Genomic DNA, 25500 nt, shown 5'->3' with positions numbered 1-25500 from the left:
AAGGCTGTTGTAGACTTATATTGGTAAATATAGATCCACTCATTTTGGAACTCTTCACATAAACCACTTTAATCTTGGACCATAGTCCAGTAACGATTCCAAGACCAAACGACGCTGTTTTCCGTTCAAAGTCGTGACTTTAGTCGATTACTCATGCGCGACAAGTTGCCCCCGCCCCTCCTCTAAGTTAAATCGTCTTGTTGCTCACCTAGTGGCGGCTACCTGTGTGTATCATTGTGTGTGTGCGTCAGTTTCCCAAATGGCCATGCGGCATTTTGTTTACATTTTTGCGTCAATGCTGTGCAAGAGGAAGACTTCTACGTTTGGCGCGCTCCAATTGAGGACAAAAGGAGTATAGGGACCAAGAACCAAAGGGCTGTGGGAGCCCAACCCTTAAACGGCTGTTTGCCTTTTATCATTATTTAAACTTTATCATTGAAAGAGGTTTTCGCTTTCAGTGGCTGCACTTGACCGCCAAGCAACAAGTATAAGAAGCGGGCAAAATTAAAAAGCCAGCAGCCAGACCAAATGGGTCGCAAAGGATAATAATGCCATTAATGGAATCCGCACACACACACTCGCACTCACACACTGCCAAGACACATGTATGGAGAGGACAATGACGATGACGACGACGTCGACGCGTCGCAAGCCGGGCCCCCAAAGGCATTTTTATGGCAGCAGACATGTACAAGCATCTGTATGCATGTGTGCGTGCGTGTGCCCGAGTCTATGTGTGTGTGTGTGTGTGTGTGTGTGCCCTGCCTGCCTCCCTGCTCGCCACATGCATGCAAATAAAGCAATGCAACCACAGCAAGTAAACCACAGCCAACCGACCGACCAAGTCGCGTTTCGCCTTCGCGTTTTCATTCATAAAATCGAAGAGCAAAGAAAATGGAACAGGAGGCTGCCGGCCCGCGCCCCACTGGGCCCCCGCTGCCACTGCCCCTTGTTCGGTCTTACTTCCTGTGCTGTGCCTCTGCTACCAATAACTCAAAAGGCGTGCGCATGCACTTGTATTAATGTATCTGAAAGTGAAATCAAATGCCCAATAACAACAACAACAAGAAGCAGGGGCACGACCAACTAAGAGCCAAAGCCAGAGCCGAGGCCAATTCCGGAGCCAGGTCCGGGTCTGGAGCCGTTCCGGGCCGGCGCCAATTTCGAACTATTTGTGCCGCAGCAGCAGCGACGTCAACGTCGCTGCTCCCAGCGTCGCAGTCGCAGTCGCTGTCACAGTCGTCGTCGCCGTCGGCGATGCCGTTGCTGCCTGCTCAATTAAGTGAATTAAGTCTCGTGCCGGAATTTGCACCACCCTAAAAAACAATAACAACACACTCACACACACACAAACCCACACTCACCATGACAGCTATAAAGAACAATTAAAAAGAAGCACAAGGAAAATAATGATAACACATTTTTGCGAAATTTATGCATGTGTGTGCCGAAGCTGAAATGCTCTTTAAAAAACGCAATAGAACAGTCAGAATGTTAAGGAAATTATAATAATTTGAGGAGATTTCCATAATTCGTCATTCGTTATATAAGGCTTGAAATAGGATATGTAGACAATCTTTGAGGCTCGAGCAGTTTCAACCAAAAACTACCGAATTTTCCTAGACACAGACTAAATGTGACTTAATCAAAGCTGTCGATGCAAATGAATTGCAAATACGTTAATTATTTATAAACACATCTTATTCATATTTCAATAAACTATATTAATAATTATATATTATAGAATACACCAATTTTATTTTTAATTTTTGTATAGTAAATGTTAATACATATGTATATTAGAATCAAGGTATTAACTTTCATACGCTATAGATACATACATGAAGAATGTAAGTCAGTGATTGTAAGTGGTGAGATACTGTGCTTAGATACAAAAGTATCTTAATTTACAGGATACTGTGTTTAGATACAAATGAAGTTTAATTTGTTTGTTCATATGTTCCTAGTTAAATATCTCTCAACAAATCATGCTAACTTTTCTTATGTACAAGGTGCACAAATGTTTGCTGCTGCTGCTGCAGTCGCAGAGGAACTAAGAAATTTATAGAAATCTGATGGCGACTTCGACGCCGACGTTGACAGCGACGCTGGCGTTTTACAATACGCGACTTTAGCGGCTAACGAAAGAGAAAACTAAATGGGCAGCGACGTTGACTGAGACTGCGACAGAGAGACGACGTCCACCAAAAGTTTGTTGCTGCTTTTCTTATTATTCTCCCTCATTTATTTATTTACTTTTAACTTTATTTTTGTGTGTTGGGCGAGCGGGTGCCGAATTTGTTGTTTTCAAGTGTTGTTTTCCGAGTCGCGTCGAGTACGTATGTAATTAATTAAACGGCCCCAAAGTCAGCTGTCTGCGACGCGGCTGCGACGTCAGCGTACGAAACAATTGTTGCATTAGACAATGAAGACGTCGACGTCAACGTCAACGTCTCTGTCGACGCCAGCTTAACAGGCAGCAGCTATTTAGCATATTGCGCTAAGGCAAATGTGTGCCAATAGATGGCGCTGCATGATGGTAGCGGTAGCACGTGCAACTTTTGCATTGTTTACATGATAAAGGCATAACTGTTTTTGTTGTTGTGTATGTGCTTGCTGTGATAAGCGCTGTAGGAGTTCATGTGCCCATGCCTACCATGCAACAAAGGCCAAGTTGCACAGAAGCCCATATGCATATATGTATGTATGTGTCCCATCAGCACACAATGGCACACACATAGATAGCCATAGACCTAAAGCTTACCAACAAACCAACCACCCACCCACGCACGAACACCATCCACTGGCGCGGGCAGAGTAAGAGGCACGGGCTCTCGGGCACGGGCAATGCCAATAAGTGTAGGCAGCGAAGCGAATTCCGTACTGAAACCACATGTTGAAGCTTCAGTCAGCATTTACGCGCATTTCTAAGTAAAAGGTGCAACAACGCGACACACAGCCAGCCACACATACAAAATATGAAAGCTTCCCAAATAGAAGGAAGGGGGGAGCACTTGAATGATTCACCAAAAAATGTGCTTATGAATGGAAGCGTCAGCTGTGGTTTGTTTAGTCGGGCAACCCGGGAATACAATCTGTTATCAACAACAACTGCTGTGCATAGACTGAACTTGAGACAAGTTCATGTTGCACTGATAAGCCGACGAAATGACTTGGAAGACGGTTAAAACTAATTGCTAGCTTGAATGTAACAGAAAGATTAACTACGTAGCTTAAGAGCGCACAAGGTGTTTGGAGCGTCGAAATTTCAATCTGAGCATATGTCAAAAAGTTTATTCTAGTTGTTATTTATCGTTAGGTTTTGGCTTTAAAAATAATTGGTAGACTCGTCGGAGGAAGCTATAGAGGCATGGTAAAATCTTTGGAGAACTGAGAGCCTGGTAAATATTGTATTTTAGGCTTCACTCTTTACTTAGAATTACAAGATCTTTTATCGGAATCTAATCATAAAATATATAGGATACTGCACAAATTTTCATTTTGGGTTCATCAATAAATTATCGTTAGATAAGGATGTGTTCTTATTACATAACTTATATTGCACACTCTGGAGATCCTAGAAATAGCAAACTTACATAGTTGCATCTATATGTGCATGATATAATATTCAAAACAAACTGTCTATTTGCTGTAATCTATTGTACACTTAGAGCCCTTCAACTGGCCACAGCATTTCACACTGTGCAAGGAACTCCATCTGGGTGCAGGTAGTTTTGCAGCTACAACCCCGTGATTTATGAAGCCCGCCAAATTGCTGGTCCAATTGGCGGTGCATTTCAAATGCCTGTTAGCCAAAATGTAACGAATAAGTTTTGTTAAATTTAGACAACTATCTATATATATTTAGGTAAGCCAGCAGATTGTGGCATGATCTATGATCTATGGACACTCACCTCTGTGCACATTTTCGGCTGAGCCGTTTCGAGAGATGCGCGTTTACTGCGTTTATCCAATTTACCAAAATAGCCAAAGCCCGTTAAATGAATATAACAGAAATTCAGTTGCAACAACTAACACCTGGCACTTGTTCGTGTTGTTGTTGCTATTGCCAGTTTATTCTTGAATTCTCAGTCACTAGATAATATAATATCCTCAGCGGTAACTCACAGGGCAGCCAGAAGTAGATGCCTGGAGCCAGTCGCTTGGCCCACCACATCACAATGAACACATGACATTTTGGGGCACTATTTAGTACAATTTCTTATTTAGTTCTCTGCTGTTCACTTTATAATTAAAGTTATTTTAAATATTTTCTTTTATAACCAATTTTAATCGTTGTATCAACTGGTTTGCACACACTTTGAATTGCACAATTGCAAGTGAAATGTTATTTAAATTAAGAATTTTTTTGTTTAGCTTGTTGTGATAACTTTGAATTACGCGCGCTACTGTAAGTACGGGACCAGAAATTTACGTCGAATTTTTTTCGTATCGGTTTGCGTTCGATACGATTGCGAGAGCGACGTGTACCTCAGTCTGCCATGCTAAAATCACAAATAAACTGGCCAGCGCTCAAGAAGCAGGCAGCAGGCAGCAAAGCCAGCAACGACGCACGCACACACACACAAGCTCTGGCTACAGATACTTTTAGTAAATGCACCCCTGTACAGGGTACACTCACACAACAGCACGAACAGCCGAGCGCACGAATGAGAGAGCACGACGGTCGCTCTGCTCGCACCAAGGCAAGCGAACGACGCGCACTTATGTAAAAAGCATTGAAATTGAACGAGTTTGTCGGTTGTCAGAGAACGGGGAGGGTAGCGCAGCAACACTTTAGCTGCTGGCATTGCCAGCTGCATGCGAAATCGACGGCACTGCCAGCATGAAAATTTCAGTGAAATAAAGCAACCAGCAACAGCAGCAGCAAATCCAAAGGCAAAGCAATATCGCAGCGAACGTTGTGCAAACGGCCCCGGCTGCCGGTCGTAGGAGTGGCAGTGGCATCAGCAGCGGCTGTTATTTAAATGCTGACAGCGTTGCCAGATCCGGTGCGCCGTTTGAGAGGCAATATTTGAAAGATTGTATAACTAGCTAGCAAAGCAACTGAAATGCATTCGATGCGGTATAATTTTTTAGCTGACACGGCAACTTAGAATAATACAGAGTATTTTTAAAATCCGAATAAGCGGACTATATCAGACTTAGGAACTTGTCTAAGATCTACTAAAATAAAATATTTATTTAAATTTAAATATTTAGTAAGTTAATGAATATATATGTATATAATAATAGTTATAACTTTTATCAATATATTGTCAATAAAGTCATATTAGGTAAAATAGCAACAAATTTCTAAGAATATAAAATTTTTCATTTAAAAAAATTGTTTTATATATATTTGTATTTTTTCAAACAAAACTTCTTTTAGGACTTTCATATTTTAAATATCTGGGTATATAAATAAGTTGAATTTGTCAAAATGCCAGAAATATTATAATCATTTCATTTATAAGATTTTTAAATATAATTTAGATACAAAAAAGTGGAAAATATCCCCTCCTATTGTCTATGCTTTTGCGATTCCCATGTTATGGCAATTTACAACAATATGGCAACTCTGACACAGCGCTGAGTAACTGTCTACACACACAAGCGCACTCATACAATATATAAAATTATATATATATATATATATATATATATATATTTGAGTGTGTGTGTATATATATAAGCTTGTTTTTGTGTTTGTGTGTTGGCAGTCTTGTCAGTTGGGATTTCGTGTAGTGTTGTGCTGGGTCGTCGTTTATATAAAGGTACATTTCCACAGCGCACACACAGAGGAGAGACTGACGCATGCATGTGTGTGTGTGCGTGTGAGTGAGTTTCGTTGTGGTATGTGCGAAGGCAACGCAAAGTGGAAGCAAAAGCAAAAATGAAAACTGCCGCCGCTGTTGCCGTTGCCGTCGCAGCGAAAACTAAAACTGAACTCGAACTGCGGCTGTTGGGCGGCTGATGTTTCGGCTGAGGCCGTCTCCGTTGCCGTCGCTGCTTTGTTCAACATTTTTGTTTATTTCAGCGCTGTAGCTGTATCTCTCTGTTCGCTGCATTTGTATCTGTATCTGCGAGTGCTTGGGCATTTGGGCACGTCGTCGTCAACGTCGTGGTTGTAGTTGTAGTTGTAACCGTGCCAGGTACATATTGGTTGTTGTTTTTAGCTCGTCGCCCGCTTCGTGTGCGCTCTGTGCTATTTTATGCGACGTACTGACTGTTCGACTGGCTGGCAGGCGAATGTTGTTGTTATTGTTGCCGTGACGCAGCAGCAGCAGCGACGCTGTCGCTGTGCGAATTTCGCCTTGAAACATTTTTGCCGTTCGCTTTGCTACAGCCTCTGCTGCTGCTGCTTCTGCGGCTGCTGCTGCATGAGCTCTGTGTTAGCTGTTATTCTTTTTTTTTTTTTTTTTTCTTTTGGCCCCAAAAAATTGCATTTGCCCAATCGGAAAGCAAATCGCGCGCCAATTCTAATTCGCTTGCCGAATTTTGATTGAAGGTCAGCGCAAGGCGCCAGCTGCGACGTCAGCGTCCGACTCCTAGTCTGACTTCAACATCGCCATCGACATCGCCATCACCATCGAAATCGACTTTGACTTCTTCTGCAGGCTGTGGACAAACGACGACTGACTACGCGGACTCTAAACGGGGTGCCGCCTGAACCTGAACCAATTTCTCGGCATTTGTATTGCGCTCTTGTTTTTATTATTGTTGTATCTGCGGCATCGATGCGTGCGCCGCTGTCGTCCGTGTTGGCTCACATGATGTCATTACTTTTGGCAGGCCAAAAAGCGAACGGGGGTTTTCAGTTTTTCTGCTTAGGTACCCCGTGCCACAAGCGGCAAGTGTATGTTCAGCTTGATTTTTTATTTCGCTAAATGTTTCCAATTCTGCAGAAATATTCATTTGAGTTCCTCAGCCTAACACTATATTAAATTTAATAAAGATAAATATGTATAGATATTGTTCAATTATTTCATATCCTTTGAACAAAACACCTTCATAAATTTAAGTACTACAGAAGTTGGGGTTTTTGTGATCATATTATCATATTATTGATAAGTCCCTAACCCTTTGGTTGAGTGAATATATGCCTAAGCTTTAAAAATGTTTATGACAACATTAGCAATAAAACGAAGTAATTAAACTGCATTTTCTGCTCTAACCGGAAGAAATCAAAAATAGAAAACTAGTGAGATTTGGCTTAATTAAGAACTGTATTGCAAGGTATCTGCCAGTCGGGCACTCAGCTTTGCTCCTTGCGATTTTTCAGTAATTTTTTTTTTTGCCATGTCGGGTGGTTGTTTAGTTTAATTCGTGACGGCGTCGTTGAGCTGCAAACTTTTCACGTGAGAGTAAAAGCGGCGTCGCCGGCGCTCTAACATTGTCGTTGGCGTCGCGTCGCTAGATGCTGAGTGCTACTGCTGCCGCAGCCGCTGTCGGCGCTGGCGATTTGAATATGTTATGATGTTGCATGTTGCTAACTGGTTTGGTTTATACTCGCGTATTATTCTCTATTGCGTTTACTTCCGAGTTCAATGTAAGCGGCGTCGGCGTAGCTGCTGCTGCTGCTGCTGCTGTTGCCGTTGGCGGCAGCAGCTGCGTTGCGCAACCGCCCACACGCGTGTACGCCCGACGGCTCTTGGTGTATGTGTCCGTGTGTGTGAGAGGTTGCGTCGTGCAAATATTTTGCTTTGCTAGCATTTGCACCCACTTAGAGGCAATGGCAACCCCATCTAAACACCGCCTCGCCCCTGCCACCTCCTCAGTGCTCACATCTGTCCTCATTGAGTGCTTGCCGCTTTGCCGGCAATCTCAAACGCACACATGTTGCTTCGTTTTTAGATTTAGACGGGTTTTCAACCACAACAATAAAAGGAACAACAAAACTTTGGCACAAAAAGCGCGATCGTGTTGCAAAACAGGTGGCAGAGGCAGCGTCCAACCAGGAACCATCCTGGATACTATTTTTTTGTGCACATCACGACTTGGACTTGTTGCGACTAAAAACTCATTGAAAGTGGTAGGATATTGTGTGTTTTTTTTAAAGAGCTATACTATAAAGAATGCAACAAATGCAGCTTTTTTAAGATTGCAATAAGTCAGTATTATCTATTGTTAATGATGAGGATAATAACTATATACATAGGTATTCTTTTAAAGCTACTATTACATATATTACAAGTATCATTTCTTACGTTTCAATTCATTAACAAGTAAGCCGGAAATCAGACAAATGAGGACTAAGAAAAGATATCGAGCACGGTTTTACAAATATCACTGGCTTATTATAAAAGCTTTTCATAATAATTTATTCACGATGGTACATATGTATAGATCCCTTTAGGTGAAAAATATTGATTTTGAAGCAATAAGTTTTCATTACATAATACAATCAATTTCTTCTTATCTTAATTATCACCAATCTAGGCCAAATATTACCTATTCAAAGGCCTATGGACAGGTATAGAACAGTTCTCAGCACCGTTACTCTGTTATATCTATGTATCTGTTCTTCTACAACAAATATTAAGTATAAAAAACAATTGCAATACGAGATTATTCTGCAGTTATTGATCACAGACAATAAAACTTTCCAAATTATTCTATGTCTAGAATCTCGTTTGCAAATGTACGTTCAATATTCAAAATTGCTTTCAAACTATGCCTAACTAACGAGCAAAAGCATACATATGTATGCAAAAACAAACATATAATTTCTTCTGATAGTTGGTATTGAAAGTATTGTTTTTGTTGATTGTGAAAGTAGGTCTGCTTATCTTAAATACTGCCAAAGTTTGTTAATCTATATTAGATGTTAAGTATAAGAACAAAAGTCTCATACTTGATAAGACAAAACGTGCTCGTACTAAAAACGATTCTGCAGAATATAATTGCGTTTGCAATACATGTTACATGAATAAAAACTTTGATAAGAATTAGGATTTTATTTTAACTAAGGTAAACCAGAATACACGATAGGAGCTTATAAATGTAAGGACTATTATGTTTCTATGAACTATTAGATAACTATGATTTAGAAAGATTTGCATAACCATTGCATGTGTCATGGGATATAATAAATATATCCAACGAATTCCCGTAATTCCCATAACAATAGTCCTCTTAACTGTCCCAAATTGCCACTTAACAATGCAGCCCATCAACCTACTGAGGCAGCTCTGACCTGACCAGCTGTACAGAGCACAGCAAACTGATACTGATAAGAGTATTCATTCAAACAGGAAGCAGTTGCGGTGGCCACAGAGGCCAGGAACAATCGGAAAGAGAAGGAAAACAAACATTGCCAACGGCTTGAACGGCAATCGAACTTATGGAGAACACGTTCCAAGCATTGCTGCACTTGTTTGAGAGCGAACCACTCGATCTCAATCGCGATTGATCGCCTGAGATGCCTTTCCGTTCATTTCCGCTTTGCTATATTGTTTTTCGCAGGCGAAACAAAAGCAACAACAACAACAGAGATACTCGTAGACATCGCCATTTAAACAAAGATAAAAGGCGCCCAATCGGAACCGAGCCGCAAGCACACAGCGATCATCGGAGCAAAGTGAAAAAATATTACACCTGATTGCCTTGAAAAACCTAAATCAAAACAAAGCAAAATCAAATGTACGGCGAAAAACGTACATATTTGCGGCGACGGCGAGGCAATCAAACAGAAAACCGATCAGCCAACATGTTCTAACTGCGTCGCCAACGTCGCTGCTAAATAAATGCCTCTCGCTCGCTGCCGCAGCATCCACTTCCTACTTCGAACTAGCAAAAGCTGCGCTCAGCAGCGGACAAAAGCAAGTTTTCAAAGCTCAATTGCTGTGTTGTGTGTGGCAGCACAAAATTGCAGAGAAATTCCTTTGGCTTAATTAGCCTCTTTCGTTCGGGGCGAAAATATTTTCAACTGAGAAAAGCAAGAAAGCGGCACAATAGCAAAGCAACGATAGCAACAGCAACACCAACGGACAGTAGGCAGGAGGGTAAAAACAACTCAGAGCTGAGCTCAGCGTGGTTCAGCGCAGCAGCGCACAAATGAAACCAGTTTAGTTCATTTCGTTTCGTTTCGTTCATTAATTCAAAATTTCCATTTGAAACTTTTTTGTGTGTGTGCTCCGGCTCTGGCTCTGGCTCCGGCTCCGCTCTGCCGCAGTCGTTGCCGTTGCCTGCCAATTCCGCTGCTCTCTGCCCTCTGTCTCTTCTTGCTCAACGCCATCGTCATAATCAGAGTTTTAATATTTTATATACAGTGGGCCACAGTCACCACTCGCCCGAGCAACCCCAGTGTACACAAAATGCTGATATAACAGGCAGCAGCGCTGCCAGCCAGTTCTTACTGTATATACACAGACTTCATACCCTCGCACAGATATTCACACACACACACACGCACTCATACAGAAACATGCACATATACAGAGAGCCGGAGCTCGTTTTCGTTAAACCGACGTTCGTTCGCTCGGCTGCCTCTCCCACAATCGCAATGCTTTTGACTCACACCGCTGCCTCTGTTATATACATATAACCTACAAAAATATATAGCTACGGCTCTGGCTCCGGCTCTGGTGCGAGTGCCGAGTAAATGCGATACGATATTTGTGCGGCGCATCGTGTGCGCTGTCAGGCGGTTCGCCATGGTGATGGCGATTTCGGTGCAGGGGCCGGGGCAGGCAGGCAGGCTGGCTGGCAGACAGGCGGCGTAACATCAGCAGCGCCAGCAGCAGCAGCAAAAGCAACAACAACATTAATACAACTGAATAGGGTTGTCAAACATCCAAAAGGCCATCGGCATTGAACTCATATTGTGGGTGTATATTTTTTGTTTTTACCGTTATTAATAATGCTATGTAGGTATACTAGATAACGTTATATTGCATATTTCTTAAATTATTTATTTCCCCACTTAACTGTACATTTAAATCATGGAAAAGCACGATACATTTGGGATTAAATTAGACAAACAAGTTTGACGGTTAATTCACTAAATATGTCTTAAAGAAAATAATAAATAGAGAGAAATAACAAATTCAAAAATAAAATCATTGAAGAAAAATTCTTCATATAACAATAAACTAAATAATTCTAACCACCTAAAATTGAAATTGAAATACACATACATACATACGTGCATACAGATACAAGACCTAAGATATATACATAGCTACTAATTTCCACATGTATCTTAACCAAAAACGAATTAAATGAAAAACATCTGGTAGTTTGAACAGAACACCTGACAACCCTGATGCTGGCATACTATCGAGTTTTATATGTCTGTACATGCGCTGACGCTGTCACGGCCTCTGCCTCCGCTTCTGCCTCCGCCTCATGCCTGGCCCCGTCGCTTGCCTGACTGACTGACGCTTGCCTCAGCGCGTATGTGGGAACGAAATAATACCTATAAAAAAATTCTTTTTTCCCTCGGTTTTTTGCTGCTGCTGCTGCTACGACAACGAAAAAGAGAAAGACTTGTGGGTAGAAAACCAACAAAGTAAGACTATAAAGTACGGCGCAGAGCGCACCAGAGGACTTGGAATGGCAGCGGGGGTGATGGTCGGTGTGGCGAGGGGATGGCGTTGGCAGCGGCAGCGGCAACAGCAAACAAAATTTAAGATACTTTTTCGTTTGAGTGGATGTGCAGCAGCTCTGGATGCGAGATCTGCGAGCTCTTGGCTCTGGCTGTTGGAAACATGTTGAAATGAAATTGGTGAACGACGGCAACGGCGACGGCGACGACGACGCTGCTGTTCGAGTGCCGGTTCGGGTAATGGGCCTCTGCCGCGGGGGTGGCTGCTAAATATTTGGCAGCATTTTGCTATTACATTTTGCTACTAGTGTGTGCGAGTGTGTGCTTGTGTCTGTGTACATATGTGTGTGTGCGAGTCTGTGTTGTAGATGATGTTGCTCGCCGTCGCATCCGAAAAACTTTGAACATGTTCGGCTGCTGTTGTGTGCTAGTTACTCGAAAATATCACTAAAAATGCTGCAGGTTTGGCGCAGATGAATGTGGAACGCCAGCCGCCAACAGACGTGGACGACCCAAGACCCGAGACCAGAGACAAGAGACCGAAAACCAGAGACCAGAGCGACCAGCTGTTGGCCTTGTGCTGTTAATGCCTTGCAGTTGCTCTAGCTGTATCTGGCATTATTTTTGGAGATGTCGGCGACGGCGACGGCAACGGCGTCGTTGGCGGTGGCGGCGGCGGCGGCTGCGATGTCTGTTGTTGTCGTTTCAGCCCCTCTGATGGATGACTCGACACAACGCTTGACTCGACTCGACTCGACTCGACGCTATTGAGTAAAAATGATCAAAACAACAAAATGTGTATGCGACTGGCTATTTTTGATTTGCTGTTTGGGAATTTTAACTCTGTTGAAACGATCGTGCGTCCGCCTGCGAGACCTTTACATATAGAATTCCAGTTGGAGGCATTGCAGATCATTGATAAATTTAATCAGGTGCAACAAAACATCTTAGAATGTTCTTTATAGAAGCAGGCAAAGCTTTAGGAATAGGTACATATGTAAATGCATTCAAATAACCGAATACATTTTAAACATTTGTCCTGGCTAAATTCTGAACTCTTGAATTAGTTTCACAATCGAATTTTTAAAGAAAAGAAAGAATTGGGTCGTTAATCTTCTATCTATCTCATATCCTTGAATTCGGCGGCATTTTATTTGATTTAAAATCATCTCTGTTGTAGCATTAAATGGTAAAGTTATAAGATATATTGCAAATATATATATCGGATTCAAAAATATATACGAAGGATGGGCGTTCTAATTGACCAAAATTCTAATTTGTAAAAGAGTCATAGCAGAGACCATATTTGTGTTATATAATATAATTAATTAATATCATTTTAAATTTTAGCGTGTCGACCCATATTCAAAAGGAAATATTAAAGAAATTTGTATTTCATACTCATGGCCTCTTTTAAATTGAAAATTTCTCGAGAATATAATGTTTAGAGCATTATAGTAGTTATCAATTATAATCTTCAGATTAGGATTTCGGCTAAAAATCAAACCTATGAAAAAAATCAATCTATGAATATATAGTTTTCCAAAACCATATGTCAACCCAGAACCTTAAGCTTCTAGGATGCAGATCCTCTTTAGTACTTTTCTAATCTTGGCCCTATATTTAATATATTATATCCAACCCTTCCACTAGTTGAGCCATTCTACTGTTCCTCTCCCATTCTCTTAGCCTGTCCTGGGCTTCCCACTCCGATTAAAGTTGGCCAAGAGCTGGTAGCTAGTAACAACTTTACTGCTGCTGTTGCGAACAGCTTTGATGATTTTACAGTTGCCATCCCAACTACCAATTCCGTGCCTTTGTTGGACTTACACACACGTGGCCACCCACTCTAACGGCTTTATTTCACTCTCTCTCTTTCTCTCGTCGTGGCTTATGCACACGGGGTGCAGCAGCGTATTATGTTGCGCTCCACTCGAAGGAAGAAATGCGATTGCCGATTGAGGTTATAATGGATTTCGACAGTCCAAGCAGTGCCGACGACGACGGCGACGGCTACGTCGCTGCCTCTGCCGCTGCATTGCCGTTTCTTGCAGTTTACTTTATGAATACGTTCGTTGTTCCTTTTGCGCTTATTAGTTTAATTTGTTTACGGCGCTGCCGATGCCGCAGCCGTTGCCGCTGTCGCAGACGCCTGCAACGGGATGTGGATGCTAGCTGCCAGCCTCCTGCAGTTCGTTGTTGTTTTTTCTCCTTATTGCATGCAACATGCTGCCGACTTTTGTTGCTGTTGTTGCGGCGAACTCACGAGTACGCGAGTGCTCTTGTCGCTCGCCTTTGCCTCTCTTTGGGCCAAAAAAGACTTCAAACAAGTTCGAATTCGCGACGTTGTCGTTGTCGTCGTCGTCGTGCAAGGTGCATTCCCAATCCGATTATGTGTGTGTGTGTGCGTGTTTCCATTTGCATATGCAAAATATTTAGCAGGGCAGCGACGCAGACGCAAACGGCGACGCCGGCGGCAAAGTCGCGCAGCATCAGCCGAAAAATCTCAGACAGAGTCACATGTTGCATTCGACTTTAATTTATGCTCTGCTTTTGCATATGTCGTTCTCCCTTACACACTCGCACTTTTGCTAGACCTCTTTATTGCTTTTGTATAAGTTTACAGTTTAAGCTATCAATGTCAACAGGCAGCGACGTTTGCGGCCACGGTGACAGCGACGGCGACGGCAACGTGAGCATTGACAGACAGGTAGCCATCATCATAGCTCAGCAGGGGTAGGAAGTTGAAGGTCGTTCGTTCTCATACGCACACACACTAGCACACAACACATACAAAACATGCTCACACTCATATTTATTTATTACTTTTTATGTTGTTTTAATGATGACGACGGCGACGTCAACAACGGCGTCTGTCTCTGCTCCACTTCTCGCCTGCTCTACGCGTATGTGCATCTCAGTCTAGCACATGCGTCGCCTGCGTTGTTCCTCTGAGCACTGGCAGCGATTATTTCGGGTTATTAAACCAACCACAGCAGCAGCAACAACAACAACAACAGCGGCCCGACAGCCACTTGCAGTTTTTGAATTGCTGATTAATTTTATTGCCTTTGCCTTGTTGTAATTGTAATGATAAATTCGTTTTTTCGGTTTTTGTTTTGATCACTGGCTTCGCGTGCCGCCAATACAGCACTGCCCCTCTCCTTCACCCATCCCGCTCTCCCACACTCGTTGTCTCTCTCACTACACGTGACGCTATGTTGGGTGGCTGCTTGTGCTTTGCTTTGCCTTTTGGACAATGTCTGCTAACGTCGTCGTCAGCGCCGTCTATAATTTATTAATTGTGCTCAGAACGGCGGCGTCGGCGTCGACAGCGACGTCGCTGCCGATGCCGTTACCGTTGCTGGTGCTGTCGTTAACTTTTTTGTTTTGATACGCGAGTTCGTGCGCCAAAGTGTATGAATGGAAAGTGGTAAAGGAGGGGGCGTGGGTCTGAAAACGAGTTGCAGTTGCGACGCCGTCTGTTAACAGTTAGCTCCTTGCAGGGGCATCATGCACATGCACAACAACAGCAGCAGCAACAAAGCAACAGCTGTTAACCGTCGCGCATCTACATAGTGAAGTCTGGCGATTGAGGTTATGTTTGCATGACACAAAATGCACAATAAATGCAACAAAGTGGTAAAAGCAGGCTATTTTAGGTAGGATTTGAATGAGGCCAAGTTGCAGGATTGCTTAAATGTCTGTTGCCGCTGAAGATTCTGTTTGGGTTTGGCCAGTGTCTAATAATTACCTTCGCAGGAACTAGAAGTAAAAAACCTCGGCTGACCTCAACAGCATCACAGTTAAGATGGAAGTGAAAAAATAATATACATGTTTCAAATTGAAGGTCTTATATCTTAATGGTTCGCTGCACCTATCTTTACCCATAACACGAATAAATACATAAGTGAGTCTTGACAGTCCTAAAAATTTAAGGAAATAATATGTATAATATGTTTTATTTGGCAAAAGAGAGCAATTGTCTTCTTTTTAGTTTTTATTTAATTGCCTTGAAAACCTCAAGATTTAAATCAAAGAAATATTTCTACTTTTTTGCTATGAGGACAGGTAAACCTACTTTGAACATCCAATACTAAGTGATTTCTTAAATTAAACTTATATTTACAATAGAATAATACTTCATTATTATTGCTATTGATATAGTAATTATCTATTTTGAACTTTAAACCCGGATCCGTGTAGTTCACTTGTCAGAATGGTTGGAACTGTTAGCAGCTAAATATATGTTGTAAGTATGCCAAAACTGTCCCCAAACATTATTGCCTATAAATTGGGAGCCTCACTTACTCATATAACCTTTAGCTCTAAAGAGGTATATTACGATCACACATACAATAGAATAATTGATTGCTCAATTTCGCACAGCAACTTTGTGGAGTATCTTGGCTTGCATCTCAAACGTAGACTTATTTGGAAAAATCATATTAAAGAAAAACGGCTGCAACTTAAATTAAAAACACAAAGAATATCCTGGTTGATAGGCCGATATGATGATATCTCAACCTAGCCTGGAAAACAAAGTTGGCATCTGTAAAGAATTACTAAAGCCTGTACGAACATATATATGCTATAGAACTGAGGGGTACTGTTAGAAACTCCATTAGTTTTCTAATGCATGCAAACAAAACAGATCTAGAAAATCCTTTTGTGAAAGAAGAAATAAATAAATGTAGTAAAATTACATTGATAGATTTGACAACCACGAAACTAACCTGGCATTCAACTAACGGTTAATAGTCTAGTAGTAAGAAGACTTATAATATAGATAGATAAAACGAATGAGAGCAACTTCAACCTAACATACAAATAAGTTAAATATAATAGAAGGTTTTACTGGAAGCTTTCTATTCCCGTTAATTTTAATTACAACTTACTAATTTTACTTATTATCTTAAGATAGAGTATAAATAAATAAAATGATAAAACATATAAGTAATCTTTTTTGATTTCTACTCGACAGTTTGGCTGCGTTTGATTGTCATTTAATAGAAAACCAAAATTACGTATGTGCCGCCTCGCGCGGCTCGGTCTCGTTTGACAATTTCAATGGTTTTTCTCACGCTAAGCAGCGCTGCTGGCGCCAACAGCGACGGCGACGTCCGCGTCGGCGCCGGCGTGTCTTTTATTCATTCATGCCTCGGCCTTTCGTTTGTTTGGTTTTTTCATTCATATTTATTTATTTAGCTAATAATATAAGTCAAATCGAAATTATTTATGATACCGGCATCGGTATCGACGTCGGCGACCCGGTCACGGCACGGGGGCCCAGCTGTGTGTGGTTGTTGTTCTCTTTTTTTTTTGTTTTTTGTTTTGATCGCTATGTAAATGGCTGTGAGATGATTTTTATTGTTTTTATTACGCTTGGTGTTTAGCAGTGCGCCCCATTGTTGTTGTCGTGTAGTCGTAGTATTAGTAGTAAGCCATCAGGGTATTTTTTTATTGACTATGTCTGTAAAATTCGAGTAATCGACGTGGGCTGTTGTCGACTGTCGTTTGGGGAACACCCGGTCAGCTGATCCAATTAGCCTGCCGTTTCCACTTTTACTACTGCAGGTAGTAATACATTAGGGAGATTATTTTCGGCTTTTTAATATACTGCTGTCTCTTTATACAGAGGCGATGGCGAAATATATAAGTTTGGAGCTGAGTTTTGTTTATAATAGGCTATTTTATTGACTCAAGTGAGTCGGAAAATGTGTGAATCAACTCCAATTTGTTAAAAAAAAAACTATTGGTCGTTGGAAGAAGGAAAGCTTACTTTTAAGATTATTACCTAAACGCGTAAAATATTCACATACATACATCTCTTTAGGATCTAACAAATCGAAATATTTATTTTTATAAATGTATATTTGATAAATACATACAAATTAAACAAAGCCTTTAAGCTCACCGCTAAGGATATTTTACATTAACAACGTGAAGTTCTTATTGCTCCCCACACATTTTTATCCGAACCAGCCAAATATGCGGCATCTAGTATTTTCTTACTCCAATTGGTCCAATTGGTATCAATGCATCTCTTTTTATAGTATTTCTCGTTTATCTTCTTCCTTTCAAACCAACTCACAAAAGGAAAAGGATCGGGGGAATCCCCTGTAGACACAATGAATTATGCACTCAAGCACATACATGCACACATGAGCACCGATACATATGAATGTGTGGCAAATGCCAAAAGAATTAGCGAGTGCCGAGGCGGCCTGACAACAATGTCATTCAGAGTCATTCAGGCAGTCAGTTTCGTCGCTGCCGCCGCCGCTGCCGCCGCCGCAACGGCAATTTTGCTTTTTATGTATTTTCTCTTGATTAGAAACTGCTAAGCAAAACAAAAAACCGGAAAAAGGGTTTTTTTTTATTGCTTACTTTGGCCTCCGTCGTTCAACGCTGCCGTCACCATGTCTCCCACTGTGTGAGTGTATGTGTGCATGTGTGCGTCTGTATGTGTGTTGTATTTTCTTCTTAACTTTTGGCGATTCGCCTTTTTTTTATTATTGTCGCCGGCTGCTCCGTCGCTGACTGCGCTGCTTGCGCTGACGTCGCTGTTGAGCTTTTAGCATTTTAAATTGACGTTTATTATGCGCATTTATTGTTGTTGTTGTTGCTGCTGTTGCTGCTTTTTTTTCGGTGTACTCAACATGTTGTGCGAGTATCTCTCCTTGTTGTTGTCATCGTCTCGCGTGGCACTGCCGGCGTCGCTGTCGACGTCGACGACGACGTCGCTGCTCGTTTCTTTAGTTTGTTTTGGTTTTTAATTTAATCGTTTTTGTGCCCCCTGCCTACACCGCACTGCTGACGCTATCGTTATTGCTCTTGTTGTTGTTGTTGTTGTTTTTGTTGCTGTTGTTGTAGTTGTCGTTAAATGTGTTTAGCACGTGCTGCCTGACCGGCCTCTCTAGTCTCAGCTGTTGCCGCTGCCGTGCTGTTGTTGTTGTTGTTGCCGTTGTTGGCTTTACTTTTGCCCTTTTGTGTCTGCTCTTGATGCTTATTAGCGAGTGCCATTCAGTCCTCACTCCTCACATCACTCACTCCACTTGTACGCTTGTTCACTCGCTCATTCATAGTACTACTATGTACATATACATACATGCATGTATGAGTATGTGTGTGTGTGCTGTATTGTTGCTGTTGCGGCAGGTTGCTACGTCCGACGCTGCCGCTGCTTAGAAACAAGTGGCCAATAAATTATGGCCAGCCGCAAAGAGCAGCCCCCCATTATTATTGCCCATTGAAAGCCTAATGGTAAATACACATAAAACCGTTAAATGCCTCTATATGTATATATATTTTTATGTGCGTATTTGTGCGGCTGGCTAAAAAAAAAGGGTTCTCCTGCGGCTGCAGCTGTTTGGTTTATTTTTTTATGGCACGGAAACTGACCTAAGCTATGCAAAATCAGAGGCATTTGCATGAGCGACCCGGCACGGCCGCCGATAATGAAAATGTGCTCCATCTCCACTGGGGTATGGGAAATGTCGACGCGTCTCCCGCAGTCGCTGCTCAGTGGCCAAGCGCAAGTCATGGTTGTTACAATACACATACATACATATTTAAAGGTATGTATGTATGTGTATGCCTGTTTGTGTGTGTGCACTTTTGTTGTGGCTGCCTGTCACTGTGTCAAGGACAAGTGGCATCTTTGTTTATGACCACTTTAGAAATCAGCCAAGCCAACTTCCTAATCAACTTTTCCCGCTTTTCTCATGCTCAAGTTCATTCAACTCTTGACATATGTTTGTACATACATATCTCTTTATATAAAACTGTTTGTCCTGACTGACTGACTGACTGACTGACTGACTGACTGACTGACTGACTGACTGACTGATTGGTGATCAACGCACAGCCCAAACCGTAAGAGCTAGGAAGCTGTAGCTACCTTATGTGATGTAGGTGCACGTTAAGACGGGGTTTCGGGAAATTCCACCCGCAAGTGTGGAAAAATCGCGAAAAACGTTTGTATGTAACTTTTTTGTTTACCATCGAATTGGCCTCAAACTTATTTTCAAAGTTCTTTGTTCAAATTAATTTTAGGGGTGTTTCACACTTTTAGGAAAATCCATTCCTCCTTGGTGGAAATGGAGGTCAAAGATTTGGTGGGTGACGTTTCGCGCTCAAATTCATTTCCAGAGATCTATATGAAAAATCATTTGAGACGTGTTCCACACTTTTCGCAGAATTCAAACTTCTTAGGGAGGAATGCGATTTAAAGATTTTTTGGGCGAAGTTTTAAGTTGTGTCCGATTTGCTTCAAACTTATTTTCAAAGCTCTACATAAGAACTTAATAAATACGTATTTTAGCGATTTGGGAAATTCCACCCGTAACAGTGGTAACTTGGCGGAAAACGGTTGTATGAAAGTTTTTTGTTTACGATCCGATCGGACCCAAACTTATTTTCAAAGATCTTTGTTCAAATTCATTTGAGGGGTGTTTCACATTTTTCGAAAAATCCATTCCTCCTTGGTGGAAATGGAGGTCAAGGATTTGGTGGATGACGTTTTGTGTTCAAATTCGTTTCCAAAGATCTATAAGAAAAATCTTTTGAGACGTGTTTCACACTTTTCGCAGAATCCAAACTTTTTCGGGTGGAATGCGACTCAAAGATTTTTTGTGCAAAGTTTTAAGTTGTGTCCGATTTGCTTCAAACTTATTTTTAAAGCTCTACATAAGAATACAATGAATACATGTTTCAGCGATTTGGGAAATTCCACTCGCAACATTGGTAAATTGGCGGAAAACGTTTCTATGAAAATTGTTTGTTTACCGTCCGATAAGTTTCAAAATCATTTTCAAAGCTTTTTGAGAACGTTGATTTTTAACATACGTTCCACGGGCAAGGCCGGGTTATACCCGCTAGTATATATATATGTACGTACATACATGCATACATTTGTATGTATGTATGTATCATACTTTATATTATATTTTTATAATTCAGATAAGATCAGCTGCAGACCTTATCAGATTTGTATCTAATCAAATGAAAATATATCTTGCAATTACATCAGTCATACATAAAGCTCATACATAGTACATATTTCCCAAACGATGGTATAAAAGTATGTATTTGAATATGTATGTATCTCTATATATTAAACTGTTTGTCCTGACTGACTGACTGACTGACTGATTGGTGATCAACGCACAGCCGAAACCGTAGTTACCTTATGTGATGTAGGTGCACGTTAAGACGGGGTTTCGGGAAATTCCACTCGCAAGTGTGGAAAAATCGCGAAAAACGTTTGTATGTAACTTTTTTGTTTACCATCCGATCGGCCTCAAACTTATTTTCAAAGATCTTTGTTCAAATTCATTTGAGGGGTGTTTCACACTTTTCGAAAAATCCGTTCCTCCTTGGTGGAAATGGAGGTCAAAGATTTGGTGGCTGACGTTTTGCGCTCAAATTTATTTCCAGTGATCTATATGAAATATCATTTGATACGTGTTTCTCACTTTTCGCAGAAAGCAAACTTCTTCGGGGGGAATGCGATTTAAAGATTTTTTGGGCGGCGTTTTAAGTAGTGTCCGATTTGCTTCAAACTTATTTTTAAAGCTCTTCATAAGAACTTAATAAGTACGTATTTCAGCGATTTGGGAAATTCCACTCGCAAGTGTGGAAAAATCGCGAAAAATGTTGTATGTAACTTTTTTGTTTACCATCCCATCGGCCCCAAACTTATTTTCAAAGATCTTTGTTCAAATTCATTTGAGGGGTGTTTCACACTTTTCGAAAAATCCGTTCCTCCTTGGTGGAAATGGAGGTCAAAGATTTGGTGGGTGACGTTTCGCGCTCAAATTCATTTCCAGTGATCTTATGAAAAATCATTTGAGACGTGTTTCTCACTTTTCGCAGAATTCAAACTTCTTCGGGGATAATGCGACTTAAAGATTTTTTGGGCGGCGTTTTAAGTTGTGTCCGATTTGCTTCAAACTTATTTTTAAACCTCTTCATAAGAACTTAATAAGTACGTATTTCAGCGATTTGGGAAATTCCACTCGCAAGTGGAAATGGAGGTCAAAGATTTGGTGCGTGACGTTTTGTGTTCAAATTCGTTTCCAAAGATCTATAAGAAAAATCATTTGAGACGTGTTTCACACTTTTCGCAGAATCCAAACTTTTTCGGGTGGAATGCGACTCAAAGATTTTTTGTGCGAAGTTTTAAGTTGTGTCCGATTTGCTTCAAACTTATATTCAAAGCTCTACATAAGAATATAATGAATACGTGTTTTAGCGATTTGGGAAATTCCACTCGCAACATTGGTAAATTGGCGGAAAACATTTCTATGAAAACTGTTTGTTTACCGCCCGATAAGTTTCAAAATCACTTTCAAAGCTTTTTGAGAACGTTGATTTTTAACATATGTTCCACGGGCAAGGCCGGGTGTTACCCGCTAGTATGTTCATATATGTATGTGTGTGTTGGCGTATGTAGAATTCGGCTAGATTTGGTTTCAATTCCAATGAATATGCCCACATCTTCTGCTTGTAACCCTAGCCATTTAGACTTTAAGTTTCTTAAGTCAACTAAAATTCTAAGGCTTACCTATGTATGTCTTTTATTATTTTATTAATTTTTTTTTGTTATATTTCATGTCCATTAAACAAACATTTGGTCACTTTTTTGGGTCAATTGTTTGTAATTTTTATGCCAGGACTTTAGCGGATAATAATTGAGGCACAAGCGACTTAATTGGCTTACAAAATAAACGAATAAAAAAGAAAACAAACTCATCATCTTCAAAAATTCATAAAATATTCAACGAAATATCGGAACATGTGCTGTTCCTAGAAGCAAATCTTAACGCCTGGTAGAGAATGCCGTTGCATTCTAGAGGACGGGGAATGATCACCTTAGTAAAAAGACTCCAAATAAATCAATTTAGTTATAGCAAAGACATTATAAATTGTGCTAATATTGTCTTTGGTTGTGGTGCTTTAGGGTCTGCTTTAATAAGGAAAAAATCAGGATCATTAGCAGACGCAAGGGAGTTAAAGGTTAGGTAAGTTTGCTTCAGCCAATATTAAAAGAGTTGCCTGGCAGAATGTCTCACGGGACGCGTTACCAAGGAACATCAATAATGTGACCTTGGATAATATAAATTGATGTGGCTGCAAATCTCTTTCGTGAAAGGAATGTAGGCTCAAAAACGAAATATTTAGAAAAACAAGACAATATATTTTAACTAAAAACTTAAAATGTTATATTGTAGCACTATAGGTAATGTTATATTTTCGCATTCGCTAATAACATATAATTTTATGATATCTTAGATATAATTTTGCACATCTCAAATTCTGATTTCGCTATGCAAAAGCGCCGACATTTAAATGCTTGTGTATGTAGTATACTCGTGCATGTGTGTTTGCGTGTGTGTGTGGTTTGTGTAGGCACAGCCTACACCCCCTGACCCCGACCCGAATAACAACCCATCCTCACCTACAACTCGTGCCCAACACATACACATACACACAGACACACTGCCACTGCACGCACACAATGCACGACGTGTATGACATTTTTGCAGTTTTTGTTTTGCTCGCCGGCTTCTGCAATGTGGTGCCACCCCCAGCACGCCCCGCACAGCCCCTGAGCATTCCACGGACGCACCTCATCGAAAAACTTTCATTTAATTGCTGAGAAGAACAGCAGCAAAAACAAGTTGAAAGAAAAAATATTTGCCGTTGTCTTTTGTTTACATTGCTTCGATTGTGCCTCGACAAGGGAATGAAGAATGGGTGAATGGCGAATGGCGAACAGTGGAATGAGCATGCGAACTGATAGTGATGTACACTGCGGCTGCGACTGCGACTGCGACGCATGCTATGCGTGTCTGCCCGCTGTGGCTACGTGATGCGTGCCAGCCCGCCTTGGCAGCCCCTTGCAGAGTGCTCATTCCCAATCCCCAAATGGCTTTTCAATTGCCTCGACCGGTAAATACACGCCAAAGAAACAGAAGAAGAAGCGCAGACAAAGCGTAAACGCTGCTGAAGCTCAATAATCAAAACAAAAGAACTAAGCTATCGCATCATTATCGACAGCAGCCACATTCAAGCGGAGCAAGTGCTTCAAGGTACCTTCTACGTTTAGGGTTGGGCTATATACATATACATGTCTGCAAGGATATATATATGTATATGTATATATATGTGTGTGTGTGGGTGTGTGTGATCATCGACTAAGGATCAAGTTACTCACGTTGTTGGCTTCGGTCCACATTTTCATTGTTTTCATTGGAGGTAACCAGGGGAATTCCTTGCTTGTAATAATTCTCTTGATTTTTGGCGCCTTTATTGTTGTTGTTGGTTGCTTGTTTGGTTGTAGGAGCAGGTGCAGTAGAGGTCTTTCTAGTGCGGCCTTTGCTGCTGCAATTGTAGGCAACAGCTCCACATGTTGGATGCACAGATTAACTAACAAATATTGCAAATGATTTGAATGGACTTTTGCACTAGGCGCGTAATTTCGGTTGTTTAAGTTATTCGCTTTGCTTTGGCGCTTTATCATAAATTTACGTAGTTTTTGTCTGTGGACGCGCGCCGTTGGCGTCGTCGTCGTCGCTGTCGCTGTGTTGTCTTGTTGTGCGAAGTGCAGAGTTCGTACTGAATGGCTTTGGACCAGGCCAACAAACAGTCAGGCCAAGCAAGCAAGTTAGCCAACCAACTAGTCAACCAGTGTTGCCCTCGTGCCGAGCCGAACAACCGAGCCTCAAACTCGTCGGCAACCCTGTCACATGCGCACATTGATTGTTGTTGCTGCTGCCGCCTGTGAGTTTTCCGATTCGCATTTTCAGTTGCGCCGTGGAAAGCTGCCAGGCGGGCCACACCAGCAGCTGCCTGGGAGCGTGCGTGCGGCAACGCAGCCACTAAGCCCAAACCCGCAACGTCCCATGGTGCTACGGCTCCCGGCTCCTACATTATTGTGTGGCACTGAGCCGATAGGACCGCCCCTTTTCTGCCCATCCTTACACATTGACAGTTTAACTATTTTAGTGCACGACAAACAAAGGAGGCGGCAGGGTTATGTCGTTTGCTCGTTTCTTAAGGTCGATAATTATGATTGCTGCATAACGGTTCTAATCGATGCGACATACTTGGCATCATTGGCGTCAATATCGAAGTTATCGATACGAGCATTGAGGTTCAAATGAATAAGTCTAATCGATAATCGATCGTTGGGCAGTTGTCAGGGATCACAATAATCAGCATCATTTAAGAGTTCGCGATCTCGATGACTATTAATTAAGTAAGCCAGAGTTGGCTATTGATAGAAATGAAAATCGATCCATGGCAATTTAAAGTGATCGTGATTACATATTAGGGAATGCTATAAGTATTGAAATGTTTTCAAATATTGTTGCTATCTAGATTCATTTCATTTGAAGGTGGCATTTCTCGAATTAATAATCGATAGCTTGTTTTGAATTTTAAATTGATCCTTTACATGCAACAAGTAATTGATTTTATTTTAACTTTGGTTTTCAGGACTAAGAGTATTTTTTTCTTTTTTTTAATATTTTTGAAAATAGTTATTAATGAAATAATAAATTAGTTGAGTTTTTTATTCAGCCTGAGTCCTAATATGGACCAAAAATCTGTTTTTAATACTATTAAATTTTCTATCTAACTTAAATATAATATATTAATAGTACAACTTCCTGATAAGAAATATGGGATAAAAAATTCATGGATATTTATTTCGATAGGCAACACAAAATACTTTCCTCTCGCATACAGTTTTTCATTACTTCTCGTATAATCTGAAAATGTGCACTTAATATGCTCATAGCTGTGCCAACTGATCTTGACGAACAACAATTGCAAGTCAGGTGTTTCAGTCGTCTCATCAACATCATCATCAGCATAGCCATCAGCGTCATTATCATCATTCACAATGCTCAACAATCATTATCATCATTCAGCAGCAG

The 25500-nt window shown here is 41.1% G+C and overlaps 1 protein-coding gene and 1 long non-coding RNA gene across 4 annotated transcripts in view; one reads left to right on the top strand and one right to left on the bottom strand.

Moving 5' to 3' along the window:
• Nucleotides 1-23927, bottom strand: part of tara (taranis) — a 38132-nt gene extending 14205 nt beyond the window's left edge. The window contains exon 1 of one of the 2 annotated variants that reach the window (XM_064698596.1): nt 23775-23927. In XM_064698596.1, the coding sequence (XP_064554666.1) occupies nt 23775-23810 (36 nt within the window). In that variant the 5' untranslated portion in view covers nt 23811-23927. Of the gene's footprint in view, nt 1-3914; nt 4525-23774 lie in introns of those variants that run through there. The other variant, XM_064698598.1, reaches the window with a different exon arrangement.
• Nucleotides 5740-12346, top strand: LOC135439857 (uncharacterized). 2 transcript variants are annotated; one of them, XR_010438201.1, is made up of 2 exons: nt 5740-5777; nt 12014-12346. It is a non-coding gene; the product is annotated as an uncharacterized LOC135439857 (long non-coding RNA). The 2 variants fall into 2 exon arrangements; XR_010438202.1 differs by lacking the exon at nt 5740-5777 and adding an exon at nt 11439-11788.
• Nucleotides 23928-25500: the final 1573 nt, after the last annotated feature.

This window comes from Drosophila montana, unplaced genomic scaffold, assembly GCF_035044405.1.
Source record: "Drosophila montana isolate Dmon_TW-CO22-7 unplaced genomic scaffold, ASM3504440v1 contig_779_1, whole genome shotgun sequence".
Taxonomy (NCBI): Eukaryota; Metazoa; Arthropoda; class Insecta; order Diptera; family Drosophilidae; genus Drosophila; species Drosophila montana.
The sequence above is the reverse complement of the archived record's forward strand: the minus strand, read 5'-3'. Positions and strand labels throughout refer to the sequence as shown.